General features: G+C 36.2%; 1 protein-coding gene across 2 annotated transcripts in view; it reads right to left on the minus strand.

Annotated features, from left to right (window-relative positions):
* Positions 1 to 438: 438 nt before the first annotated feature.
* Positions 439 to 14,348, minus strand: part of PDCD6IP (programmed cell death 6 interacting protein) — a 30,439-nt gene continuing 16,529 nt past the window's right edge. The window contains exons 7-18 of one of the 2 annotated variants that reach the window (XM_066556876.1): positions 13,739 to 13,855; positions 12,674 to 12,896; positions 11,823 to 11,946; positions 11,015 to 11,192; positions 10,508 to 10,619; positions 9,276 to 9,445; positions 8,298 to 8,546; positions 6,864 to 6,998; positions 5,879 to 5,973; positions 4,436 to 4,568; positions 3,870 to 4,075; positions 439 to 3,029 (exon numbers count right to left, since the gene is read on the minus strand). In XM_066556876.1, coding sequence (XP_066412973.1) covers positions 2,864 to 3,029; positions 3,870 to 4,075; positions 4,436 to 4,568; positions 5,879 to 5,973; positions 6,864 to 6,998; positions 8,298 to 8,546; positions 9,276 to 9,445; positions 10,508 to 10,619; positions 11,015 to 11,192; positions 11,823 to 11,946; positions 12,674 to 12,896; positions 13,739 to 13,855 — 1,908 coding nt within the window. In that variant the 3' untranslated portion in view covers positions 439 to 2,863. Of the gene's footprint in view, positions 3,030 to 3,869; positions 4,076 to 4,435; positions 4,569 to 5,878; positions 5,974 to 6,863; positions 6,999 to 8,297; positions 8,547 to 9,275; positions 9,446 to 10,507; positions 10,620 to 11,014; positions 11,193 to 11,822; positions 11,947 to 12,673; positions 12,897 to 13,738; positions 13,871 to 14,348 lie in introns of both variants that reach the window. The other variant, XM_066556867.1, reaches the window with a different exon arrangement.

Genomic DNA, 14,348 nt, shown 5'->3' on the forward strand with positions numbered 1-14,348 from the left:
AGCTTGGCATTACAAAGCCTTTAAAAGAAAAAAAAATTTAAAAATAGACTTCTTGGACTGCCCATGGGGACTGTTTATTTGCTGTTATTAGCTGCCCTTGCACCTCATGGTTTAATGCCCATGATGCTGGGGGTCTCATGTAACCCAGCCTGAACACGAGTTCACAAAAACAAATTAGGAATACGAGTTTCTGAAGTCACAGAACCATTAAATCAATCTTAATCATTTCCTCCTCATATAAACAGAGGGAAATACACTCCATCAGCTTTGGAAATAAACACAACTACCAGGATTTGAACGTGGCTGTTATTACCAAGCAGCTGTAGCTGATATGCCTTCATCACAGCACAAATGTTCTTGGAAGCCCATAACTTGTTTCCATCCTTTCCAAAACAACACTTGTCTGAACCCAAAGGAGTTGAGAAAAACACCATGAAATCAGATTTTCTAACTGATTTTTTTAATAAACTATAGAAGAACAAGGTAACATTTCAACCAAAGTCATGACAACTGCATGCTTAAAAGAAGATACATAACATGTCTGGAATTTTCTGTTCTCTTTAAGGAAAAAAAAAGAGAAAAACTGAACATAATGCATAGATTTCTACACATATTCAAATAATAGACTAAAGCAAGCAGAAACACAACTGGAAAAAATGTTTTGACAGTAATTCCAGATCTATGAAATTTTAAAAAGGAAATTTCAGTTCTAAGAATCTTTATGCTGGAACAAATGACTTTTTTTTATACAGCATGAAAATAAATTTTATCAATTGAGGCACTAGAAACAAACTTACACAATAGCTCAAATGCATCTAACTTGTGAACTGAAAAACCTACAGCCCATGGCATACTAAAAATTACGAATTTAAAAGGTTGCATTAGACTTGCACTTGCACATTGACACAGTGAAGTTAGTGGAAAACTACTGTTTTTCCTGTTAGAATAAAATCAGGTTGTGATTGCTGTTTCCAAACAGTTATCTTCCTAGCTTTTTCTCATTGTCCTCGCTTGCCTCATGTCTTCTCATCAGGGAAAAAAAAACAAAAAACAAAAAAAAAACTGAGAGGTTTCTGTGCCACCCCATTCAGCAATGTTTCTGAAGAAATGCAAAGCACCTGTCTTTGTGCAGTGGTTTCATCTACGGTGCTGGATTCCCTTCTCCATCATGTTCCCCACATCACTGAGCTTCTACAGATGAACCAATTTGTTTAGAATTAGGTACTCAATAAGTTCTATAAGGGGTGCTCATTTCTACCTTTTGATCCACATTTTCTACAGGGGTTAGCAAGTATTAAAGACAAGGAGTCTTCACACAATAATCGGGATGATCACACAGCAAGAGGAACTTGAGACAGAAAGAAAGGAGCTCATATGAATACAAATGCTGCTTTCTTTATGAGGAAGAATATTCATGATCCAGTGAGGTTTCCACCCAGATGCTACAATAACTGGCACCGCTAAACGCCCTACACTAAAATATACCTCGATATCTTAATCAGGCACTTTAATAGAAAAACAAAGGAGTAACTTTTTGTAACACAGGTACTGTTATAGTTATTCTGTAAGGCCAGAACATCTTCTATGAAGCATTCAGAAAACTAACTGTCCCACAGAACTAACTCTTATCAAGGGCTAAATGAAAGAAGAGTCCCTCATTAGACAAGCCTGTTAGAAAAAGAAAAGGCTGAAAAATGGTTAGCAAATATTTGGTAGAAGCCATTAACCCCAAACTTAGATTCTTCACTATCTTATGTAAAATGCAGTGCAAGGTTACTTATCCCTTGAGATGATGGATCCAAAAGTAAACATTCAATATGCTTTAATTCACAAGATTTTCTTTTCCCCCCACCCCCAAAAAACAAGTTTTCCACTGATTACAAGCTCCCTGAGGGATTACATCTATTTTTTCAAGGGAAAAAAAGCAAATATTTAAAAAGCAAACTGCAAAGCTCCAGCAATCAATAGTTGCCCTATTTTGAGCCATAACATATTTTCCACCACCATTTCTTTGGAAAACACAAGTTAGAACAACTACTCACTGGTCCTGTAAGAGGACCCTGACTTCCATTCTTTTATACAGTATCCTGCAGATGACAGTAACCATTCTTACAAAATGGTAATAAATGTATTTCAGTCCAGTACACTTCAAAGTTATAGGAAAACTCTACCTGTAAGACTTCATCTACCAACACTTAAAGGGTTAATTATAGATTCTGTCACAAAAATACAGAATCATGGAAAAGAGGTGGAAATTCACTTGTAAGGCTAAACCCTTGAGAACTTCTTTGTTATGAAAGTCAAGGGACAAATGAAACAATCTACAGACACAGAAAACACATTTTTATGGTAATGAGAATGCCAAGTGTTTAAACCGTTCTTAAGTAATTTATTTCTTTTTACTGATGATTTACAAGGCCTTGATTATTAGACAAAATAGCATATTTTAACTAAACTAAAAAAATACAAACCAATAGAGTATAGAAGGAAATGCTATATGGTTCTGTAGAATATATCACACCCAGTGCACACACTGCTTTGTTTTTCTCATCTGAACCTATTTGTTACTTAGAGGATTTTTGCAAACAAGTATTTTGGTCTAACCAAAATGTACTGTACTGCTTCAGACCACTGAATTAGGCTCGAATTCTGGCATTAGTCTATGGTCTAAACCACTGCAGCAGATCTTTCGAAGAGTTTAGTGTCATAAAAACTGATCTACACATTTTGGAGCAGTTAATAAGAGACAGGAGTTATAGCTGCATACAGTTCAGTATGGTACACTAACGGAAGCTAGAAGTTTTAGTACACTTATAGCCAATTTCTCCCAAATTTTAACAAGCAGAGCTTCTTTGCAGAGACATTATTGCTGATAATAAGGCTGTTGAGGAAAAGGGTATCCAGGTTGTTGAGGTGGCGGATATGGTGGCTGTCCAGGAGTCTGATACACAGGTGAGGGTGCATATGGCAGATTATACTGCCCATACATGTATGGATTATAGCCCATTGGCATTGGCATCTGGCAATACCTGTGTGGGGGGAAAAAAACAGCATACCTGAGTTGAAAAACACTGGTGATGGTAATTTGAAAAAACAACTCATTAATAGATACAAACACACATGCAGTCTCCACAAATGCTTTCCTCTCATTTTGCTTTGAGCTCAGCAGGGAATGTGGTAACTTTCAAGGAGTGAACATGAAAACTATTACAATGTGTGGAACAGAAATCAGACAGAAGGTGGAGTAAAGGCAACTTGCTGGAACTAGAACCGATCTAAATTAATTCTCAAATGTTTAATAACATTGTGCATATTTCAACATTTGCTGAGCCTGCTACCAAAGGGGAGCACAGCTGCCTTAAATCCCTTGTGATGACACCAGGAAGATGGAAAAAAGCCTCAGAAGAAAGCACTACTCAACTGGAATTTTCTCTGTATTTTTCAGTATCTTAGTACCATACTGAAGACTTGAAAAATGAGATATGCCAACAGTTTTGAGATAACCACCACCAAATGATTATGCAAGTGTTGGCAAAAATCAACAAACCATGATTAAGGAAACGTAGGCCTATTTTCCTTCTTCTTTAAAGAAGATGAACTGTAAACACTTAAAATGTACATTCCCACAAAAGGTACAAGCAAATGATTCCTACAAGAGTTACATGATTGAAACAAAAAACAAAAAAAACCCAACCCAAACAAACAAAAAAAAACCCCAACCAACGAAAAAACTAACAAACTCCCTTTCCTCAAACAGCAAACAAACCTTCAACTTTAACAATAACTAATGTTAAAATGTTACACACAAGAAAAAGTGCTTTTAAGTAACAGAATCACAAAAAATCTGCTTAAGTGTTCCTGTAACTTACCCTGGGTAACCGGGATAAGTTGGGTAAGGTGGTCCCTGTGCCTGTGAAGGTGCCGTGCTTGCTGCAGGTGCACTGGCTCCTGGAGTAGGAGCTGGAGCAGCAGCAGGAGCTGCAGCTGTTCCAGAGGGTGCTAATGTAGAAGGGGAACTGCTTGCTGCAGAAATCACTGGTGGTGGTGGCCGTGCTGGTGGCTGTGGTTTAGTCCCCTAACAAGAGAAAGTGAATTAAGCTGGAGCTTATTTATCGAAGCCTTGGAATCAAAAGCTGTGGTTATATGATTAATTCATTTTTATTTTAAACAGACATTCTATATTTCGTCTATACAGATAATGCAAAGCACCTAAATGGCAGTAAGCTTTCAATTTCAAATCTAGAAATTATGAACATGAATAGCACATAACACACTTCTCTGCAAAGCCTTAAGATTTTGCCCTCTATTTCACTTCAACACATTTCCAACCACACCAGTATACTAAGGAGTGATACACACGAATTACAGATGAGTTTACAGTTCTCAAGTACAGACCCAGTATTTTCCACCCCCTAATTGTGCAGCATGTATTTACCACCATGGTTCTTGGGGCTGGTGTGGGAGCGGGCGATGCTGCTGGCTTACTTCCTGCTGCTGGCGTGGTCTGATACGTAGGCAGCGGGATGGAGGGAGCGCTGGGCTCCCTAGCAATGCTTTGCTGCAAATCTCTGTTAAAAACAGAAGAGCAAACACGCAGCTTAGTTTAAGAATGGTTTGTTATACACTGCAGCCAGTTAAGCCAAAAAGATGCAGTAGAGTAAGTCTAATATTTAAAGCATGATCACTGAGCTAGCTCAAACTAAATCTGGAGTCCAAATCACTTCCAGGGAAACCATCCTCTAGCCAACTCTCTGATTAACTGTTACATTTATTTTCTAATAATGTCTTTATGTTCTAACTCAATACTGGGTATAGATCACAACATTAGCCAAAACAGTAAAAGAGCACTGCAAGACTCAGCAGAATGTTCTATCAACACTAACCCTAAAGCCTTAACAGTGAACATAAACACAGCAGAGGTGTGAGATATTCAGGCCTCTGCCTTAGTTAGGCAGCCTAACAGCTTCCAAACCACATGAATGTAGGAAGCCAAATAAAGGCAGAAGGGGTTGTAACTCAGACTTTGTTTACAAGCACAGAGCCCAAATGAAAAATAACAATTCTACAAAGGATCAAGTTTGGAGAGGTAAAAACTGAGGGTTGAGCAACTCATTTTTGAGATGGCAACTACACAGAACAACTGCATTTTCACCAACCAAAATTTTAGTAATGAGTCCTCTTATAAAAGGCTACATGCTTTGCTAAAGAACACTAATTAATGGCAAACCTTTTCAATTATGCTTTACTCTTAAGAGAAGAGCCTAAAAAATCACAGCTGAAACACACTATACTAGGTCTGATCTAATATAAGGGACAATGACATCAAACACTCTTCCTCACATGAAGGACAAAATGTGCTTCTCTCCCAAGCATTGTAAGCAATCCACATATCTAAGCAATGATAAAGTATGAGACTAGAGCAGACTGCAGAGCAGAAGTAGAATACCAATGCTTTTCCCCCCTCACACTGAAGACATGGAAGCAAATCTTATGATGAAGCATATAATTTCTCAAACTAAACTGACAGCAGGAGCAGGGTGTGGAAATCAGAAGTTCCTCAAAGGAAAGAATAAAATAAAATAACTAACAAAAGCATGCCAAAAAGAATAGAGAGTGAAGTCATAACATGAAACAGATTTGTGTTGAACTGCACATAGGAACAATAGAGCAGATTCAAAGTAGATTTTTTCCATTTATTTCTCCTATCACTTTCCTAAGAGAAATGAGAGTAGGACTAGGATTAAAGTAAAGAAGTGATAGGAAGAATAGGTGTGCTAAGCCTTTCTCATTTCATCATAATAAACATGTCTCCAAAGATAAATTTCTGATAAATACTTTAACATTTCTGCAATACTTAAACAGAACATTGAAATCTTACTTGAGCAGTTCATCTCTTTCTGTCTTGCGAGCAAAGATAATGTCACTGCACTTGTTCTGGAATTTCAGCAGGATTTCTGTCAGCTCATTGTAAAACTAGTAAAGAAAAATAAAAACAATATGCTCAATCAATACTTTCAGACTCCATGCTGGCATACTTCTACATACTGATCCAGCTATTGGTGTTGTACTATTACAGTGCCCAGAACCTGTCATTCCAGTAAGGTTTGCTATTACATTTTATTTTACTTTTCAAAACCAAAATTTGTCAGCTGCTGTTGCCCATTGCTGTAATAATATAGAATTTTGTGGGGGTTTGTGTGTGTGTCTGTGTGTGTGTAAATATAAAAATAGTTTGGGATAACTAAAAAAACATACTAAAACCAGAGCAAAACTAGATCACTTCTGGTGATGAATTATTTATTTTTGTAAAGGATAATTGTTTATTTTAAATTTTATTGCTCTCAGTTCCATGCATTTCATTTGTATAGATATCTCAGAGGCTGGGTTTTTTCTGTCTAATGAGCTATCAATAAACCAGCAAAAAATACTTAGTACAGAAGCCATAAGACAGACACCCAGATCAAAAAAAGCAAGCTAGATACAGCTCTCATTATTTCTCATGTATGCAGTAACAACATTTAAAACACCAATTTTATAAGGTGATTAAATACCATGGGAGAACAGATGAAAGAATTTCTCAGATAAAATAGCTCATCTGGGTGCTTCAGCATCATTTACTCAGCTGTAATTAACAACTTATCCTACTGCTCAGAAAAGCTTACTTTTCAGATAGGAACAAAGAAGCATTTCACAGCTCTTGAAACAATCAAAATTCAAGCAACTCACTGTCCTTGCTTCAGTAGTAAAATCCTCAAAAATGCACTTGTCAGCTACCACGTATCCAAAGTTTATTATGATTTTTGATTTACATCTCATTGTATACATAAAAAAAAGTCCTTTCAATCCCTTAAGCATTACCATACCTTTGTGCCTTCTTTTAAATTGGCTACAAGTTCCACAAAGTTGTCATTTGCTACAGCTAAGTTCTTCAAGACTTCTTCTCTTAAATTAGATTCATTGTTTGATTGTTTCATCTTTGAAAAATCCTGATGCGCATTCTTAAAAGAAGAGAATAAACAGTGTAAATAATGCAAGCTAGTTCCATGTAAGATTCTGTATGTTTTGTTTTCTTTTTCCTCTTGGTCATTGCTTCTGTTTTCCCCAATACCTGCTTCTCCTCATCTCCCATCCACACTGGACTTCCATACTTGCTACCTGCCAAGTGCAGTGACCATTATAATGTATATTTCAGAACTGTACATATGTTAACTCACTGGCAGTAGGTATCACCACTTAATTACCTGCTCTGTTGTGGTCTGCCTTTAATAATTCTCAAGCTCATGCTGCAGACTGTCTTTCCAAGGCTACACTAATTAGGCTCTCTCCTGTACCAACTTCCCTTGATATTCATAAAATCATACTGAAAGTCAGTATTTTTAAGAAGCATTACTTCAAATTTGGTTGACATTGGCAAACTATTAAAAGGACAGGGAAGAGGAAAACTTACAGAAGGAACACCTATTTACATCTCATTTCTTTCAGGAAAATAAACAAGCTAACTTAAAAAGACTGTTTCAACTGCCAGAAGCCAACAAACTTGAACTCCAGGACATTCAAACATTAAAGTAATACCCATCAGGATTTTTTAACTATGTTGTGATAAAAAAAAAATCAAAATATAAAATCTTTGCTAAACATGGTGTTTATGGTCATTTAAAAAAAAATATTCCCCTACTGGAAAAAGTGTCCATCACTATTCAAGCTGCCATTATCTTTTCTCCAAGCACTAAGACCTGCTCTTTTGCCAGATGTTTCAGGTACCCATCTCTGATGAATTAAGACTGAATTTATAAATAAACTTAGAGAAATGCTATCAAGTTTTACTTCAAAAAGCTCTGCACATACTGGAAGTCAAGTATATATTTTAAAGAGCAATTTGGAATAAACCAAGCTGTACTTCAAAGACCCAAAATGTCTTCTAGTATACCTTAAGGACACATCTCCTGTTATCCCAGGAAGAATTAAAATGGAATGAGGGGAAAAAAACAAAAACCCAAAATCTTTTTAACACACCACTTCAACTTCTTTCAAGGACAAAACCATCTGCAGAATTGTGCCAAGAAAAGGTCCAAGAGAATTTACACTGGAGCTGTAGGGAGAGCATGCTAAACATTCCCATTTCTTTCTAGTGAACACAAAGACATCTCTGTATTTTCAGTGATCAAGGCATAAAGGAGTATCAACTGACATATGACAGAATAAAAAGTAAAACAGACTAGAAAGCAAAGTGAGACTAGACAGGTAGAAGTATCATTGCTCTCAGTTTAGGAGAAAGGAAAACATGCAAAATGTTGTACCTGAATGTTTTTGAGAAGTTCTTCCTGCTTTTTTAGGGACTCCTGCACTTTCTGAGTGTAACTTCCATAAATTCTGTCCAACTCAGTCACAGAGATAGCCTCCTCATTTATAGCACCGTCCTGTGCAAGTGCAGTCAGGAATTTGCTTGTCATGTCAAAATTTACAGATTTCAGGTCATTTTCCAGTTGTTCTCTCTCCTTCTTAACTTCATCCAGACTGGCCAGCAAAGTTCTTAAGACATTAACAACCTAGACAATATAAATGTCCTAAGTTAGCAGGTTTAGAGGAACTATTGGGGAAGTTTAACATATTAATAACTTGTTTCCATCTTGCATTCCTCACTGATACTGGCAATATTTCTGCATGAATATTTGTTTATGAATGTGTTTAAAGGTGAGAAACCAGGACAAAATATGACCAAACAAAAGATCTTCAATCATTTCTCAATCTATATTCTTCTTCTACAGGTTTGTTTTTGCTGCATTACTGCAAAATGTTTGGGTTTTTTTAAGTTGATCAGATACCTTCCAATAGGATATTCTAAGATGGCACCAAAAATCACTGACATAAAATCATTACTATGAGAAAAATAGTAATATTGCTGTAGATCAGCCACTAACTTCTTGGAAAGCAAATTGGTGTAATTGCCTAATATTTAAAATAAACTTTAAAATACTGAGCCATGTCTTATGCTGTCCCAAGAACCTGAGCACTACATCCCACTTCCCTACACAACAAAAATACTCATTACTCCTTTTATAATACTTTGCTGTCCACGGTGATTGACTTTGCTCACATTAAATGTAACAAATTATGCTCAAGAAGATTTTAAACATGAAGACAACTTCTTTTCCCAATGTTAGTTACCTCACATATCAACTGAGACAGAAACAAATTAAATTACCAAGTCAAGAAAGTTTACTTTGTTAAACAAACAGCGCTTCTATTCAAAATAGAGACAGATTTCACTGCTTCACCTCATTTCCCTGTAGTGTTTTTGCTGGGTTGGCAGAAGGTATGGCTGCATTGAGTTCTGCCTCTGGCTTACACAGAAGTGCAATCGTATCGCGGTGGGTCTGATAGCGCTCCTTCACCTGCCCATCTGCTTGCACAGCTTTATTCAAAATATTATGGTAATTGGCTCCCTCTGGGGGCAGGAGGAAAAAAAGAGTTTATATCATTTCAAAATTTGTTCCATCCAATCTTGCACCTGAGCAGTTTTTCTGCTTTTCAGCAAGCCATCATACATTATTATAAACCTGCACAATATGTAAGACTTTTATATAAACTTAAGCTTCCAAATTATGTTTCAAAACGTGCATAAACTAGGCACCTATCTTAATTCTCCTGTGAAGCATACAAAGGTATATGAATGAACACTGCAGATTTAAAACTGTAACTTTGCAAGACCAACTCAGTGGTATCAGTCTCTTGTTAACTTCAAAAAACAACACATATTAGGCACACAGAAAGTATGATATCATGGTGGTGTTAAGTAGTTTGACCTGACTTCTGGGGAAAAAAAAAAACCACCAAATTAAAGAGACAACACACTGATGGAAAAAAAATATGTTGACAAAGAAAAATACATTGAAGTATTTAAGAGGCAATTGAAACTAAATCCTTAGGAGGGCAGACATTTTTCATTTAATTTGCTTTCTGAAACTTTAGCATGCACATGTATGAAGCAAAGTGACTCAGAATCCCCAGGCAGTGCAAAGGAGAGCTGCTTTATTGCAAAAACCAAGCCTTTTTAAGCAGTTAGCCAGTTGTCAGTTTACATACTTTTAAGGCACAACAAGCCCAAGTCAAACAACCTCCATACACCACGATGTGGACATGTGGCAATCATGCAGCAGGTCTCTCATGTCTCTCTACCCCTATTCCATCTGAGTCACTCTCCCAGAGTTCTATTTAGCCTAAGGAGCCTGAGCCATGATTTACAAGGGCAACAAGACCCTTATGAAATAAGACTTTACCTATATGCAACATGCACATACACACCAAGAGTGCAAAAGCACAGCAAACTCCCTGCTGTCACACCCTCTTTCAGCTCCAAGTAACAGTGCAGATTGCAATCAGGATATTTTGGCATAACCTGCCTCAAACTGAAATTGGTGTATTTATAGATAATATCAGAGCACTGAAAACTACTTTAATTTACACTCTGGACATCTTTAGAACCCAAAGCATGAAACATGGACTTTACCTGCCCTCAGGGGCTTATAGAGTTCATTGGACGGTGTTCTCTGCCAGCGTTCTTTGAATTTTGCTCGCAGGTCATTGTCAGTAGCTTCTTCTTCATCTAATAATCTCAGAGACTGCAAGAGTAAAATGTTACATTCATTATGAGCTCTTTTAAACATAAAATAGTTTCAAAAATGTAGCTAGTGTAGAAAACAAAAACTGCCTATACATTCTTTTAAAATATAATTTTACAAATAAAAGGCAGGAAAGGGAAAAATCACTCAAATTTCTTTAGAATGTTCTTTAGCACTCCACCAACTTTTTTAAAAAGAAAATATTTGTAAGGAAACATGCACATGCGACAGCACAGTTTGTGTATGGGCTGAACACTTAAATAGCATACTTTGAAAGTGTTATTAAAGTTACAAGCATTTGAATAATTATGCACTTTTTCTACTGTCATTTAAAGCAAAGTATTCAGTGGAGATGTATTTTAAGAATCTTTTAGTGTAGTTGGTTTGGGGCTTACTTCATCCAGGATTTCTTTGTTCCTTTGCAGCAGTTCAGGCAGATCTTTGATCAGCTGATCAACAGTCTGAATTCCCCCCTGCTCAATCACAGACTTAGACTTGTTCAAAATAGACTGAGGAACAGTATCACCAGACACGTCTTCAATAGCAGCAGGAAGATTGAGGGAAGCCAACACACTGAAAAAGTAAACATGTTAAATAAACAATTTTTATCCTGAAAATAACACTGCTATCTAAACAAACAATCACACAGTCAATTATAATGGAAATGGAGTGTAATCTATGCCTAGGCTGAAATTTCAAACATACACCTCATTAAAATCACATTTCAAAGCTCTTAAAAAGCTAAAGAAATACTAGACTTTTAGCACTTACAAAACATGGCAAACATTTTAGGTAGTGACTGGTAGACAAAAGAAACAACTGTTTTAAGTTACATTGCCATCTCTCAGCTTGGTACAACTTTTTAAAAATTATTTATTTTAAAGAACTTTTTTTTTTTAATGACCATTGGAATATGAAAATCCTTCTAGATTAATGGTACTGATTCTGACCAGGTGTTGGACTCCTAAAAAATAAAGGAAGATGGCAGAAAAATAAATGCTACTTGTTTTTAATAAGCTTTCAGATTTAACACCTACAGAAAAGTAGCTCTAAATCCCCCTGTTATGGTTTAAATTTGCCAGCCGAGTATATCGTAATGAAAAAGCACTGCTATAATCTGGATATCTGGAGGCTGCAAGGCACCCAGGGCTTACAAGCCATGTACAATCTCACTTGAGAAACTTAACAAGAAGCCATATTTACCCATTTGCCAGATTTGTGGCTTCTCTCATCTGGGCTATTGACCTGTTTACCAGATCTGCCTTCCTCTGGTTATAAACACTCACAGACTGTTGCACTTGCAATGGAACCATCTTCTCAAACAGGTCTGCAATTAGAGTAGTATAAATTACACAAGCTGCATTATGAAACTAAAAGCCTTCAAACACCTTCACAGCTTTTTTGTACATACTGTACTACAGAGACTGACCTAAACAGTTTAAGATACTTTCCTCCTACTCCCCAAGATGTCTTAAAAAAAAAAAATCTATTTTTAAAGGCCTTTAGATTTCAGGCTGAATTGAGTTTGAAATAATTTAAAGACAATATATTGACAACAATTGTAGGGTTGCAAATTAGATTTGACTTAAGGCTTCATTTCTAATTTTGTTTCATTAAAGGAAAAATATGAGGAAGTTAAGAGAATTTTTTCACAACTCATCTGTAGAGCCAACAAACGGAAATTTTTCAACTTTATAGGAGACCAGCAACAAGGTTAGTTAATATTGCCTAACTTGGCACTGTCCCCTACAGAACTTTTCCTTCTGAAATTAAAAAGATTGGTTTAATATAGAAAATAGAATTGCTGAGAAAATCTTACGAAGATCTTTAAGAGAATTGTACATTTCAGGTAAGAAGTTTCAACCTGTGCTTTATTACACTTATCATCAACAACAACAAACTGGAGAAGAAAACCAGTAGTTTCAGAAATGCAGCTGTACCCTTAACAGAATGCAAAAAGTAAATGTTTATTTTTGCATGGTACAAATGAACTTTGCTGACCACTTGTTTCACACGGTAACAATTACCCTCTGCACGCCATACACTTTGCTTACCAGTGAATTTCTGACTGAGTGGAACAACAACTGGAGTCGACTTCACAAGACTGGCTTTTCCAATGGGCTCCAAATCTTTCAGGTCAGGAACTCGGTCATGGTAAATGAAGTCGTTGTCTTTCTTGGCAGCTGCAAGTGCACGGTTGATTTTGTCAACCAGATCTTTAACATTTATATATTCATCGTAGCGAGATGCCACCGTTTTCACCAAATCTGCTGCATGCTAAAAAAAAATTTAAATACTGTTTAAAAAACAGATTTTCTTTCTCCCTTTCATATTACGAAAACAGATGAGCATACAACAAAGAAGTTTCAAGCTCCATCCTGCATGAAGTTGATAAATGCATAATGGTAACTTTCAAGATGTCAACATGATCAACTTATGTACGTCTGTCAAATTTCCTGCATATCAGTAGATACACAGCGCACATGGATCTTCACTATCAGATGAACCAGCATTTCACATATTTATTTTCCAAAATTAAATTTCCAGGGACTTGAAGGAAGTAGTTCATTTTAGCATTTTTTTTCTCTACTGTATTTAAAATATGAGATGACCTTATTCATTACAACATCTGAGTCCTTCTAGAAAAAATATATGGGGAAAAAACTATAAAGACTAAAAAGAGAACTGTTTGTACAATTTTTTAAAATTACTCAAATTTAAAGCAGGATATCAGCAAAAGAACTAGGTATAGATCAGGTAGAATTTTAACCTTTCGGGGATTTTTAGAAACATTACATAGGAAAATTTATCAACAAATCTGTCATATTAGCTGTATAGATAGATAGATAAGCTTAGATATGAAGCTTATGCAAACACAAAGATAAAGATTTAACATGTCAAGCAGTATCAAATTGCCCAAAAATCACTAAAACACATCTTTACGAAGGTTAGAGAGGTGACTTTCATCTTTGCAGCTGATAACAATTCAATTCATGTGATAAGCATGCTCAACAATTTCTGAATACATTTCATTCTCAGTTATTAGGATTTCAGAACTCCAACCCAGCTTTCCAGGATTAAAAGTTTTTCCATATTTGTCAGAGAAGAAAGTTACTCACCTGTAACCTCCCAATTTCTTCACCAAATTTCTTCTGTTGTTTTGCCAGGATAGACTGATGATATTCTGCATTGGCCTGCATAATGCAGTGCTTTGCAGCCAGAACAGGAAACACCTCCTGGAAATAAAAATACTGACCAGGGGAAAGTCCAACCACAATAACCACCACAGACAACATGGGATGCAGGAAGAAAAAGGAAGAAGAAAAGGAAATTAGATTCACCCAATTAATGGTTTAGATAGGTTAAAACATCAGAGGTAAATGTCAGAGATCATGTGGCTTTGCATGGATTGAATTTTTTTAAATCTGCTGTTGCAAAATTCTTGGTGTTCATTATTTTAAATGAACTATGATTTAAATCCAAGCCATGAAGTCACAACATTTACTTCAAAGATAAGAAATGCATGCATGTAGTAGAAAGGACAGTTGCAAGAACACACCCAAATACTCCCGGACAAAGCCAAGACAGTGTTCTTAAGAAATGGAGGTTGGTGGAAAGATAGGTCTTCTAGGGGTGTTTTTGTTTGATTGGTTTTTAATTAAACAAAGTAATTACACTTAAAACAGCAGCAGGCCTATCAAGAAAGCAACTACAATTATGAAAGAACAA

Source organism: Molothrus aeneus, chromosome 1, assembly GCF_037042795.1.
Source record: "Molothrus aeneus isolate 106 chromosome 1, BPBGC_Maene_1.0, whole genome shotgun sequence".
Taxonomy (NCBI): Eukaryota; Metazoa; Chordata; class Aves; order Passeriformes; family Icteridae; genus Molothrus; species Molothrus aeneus.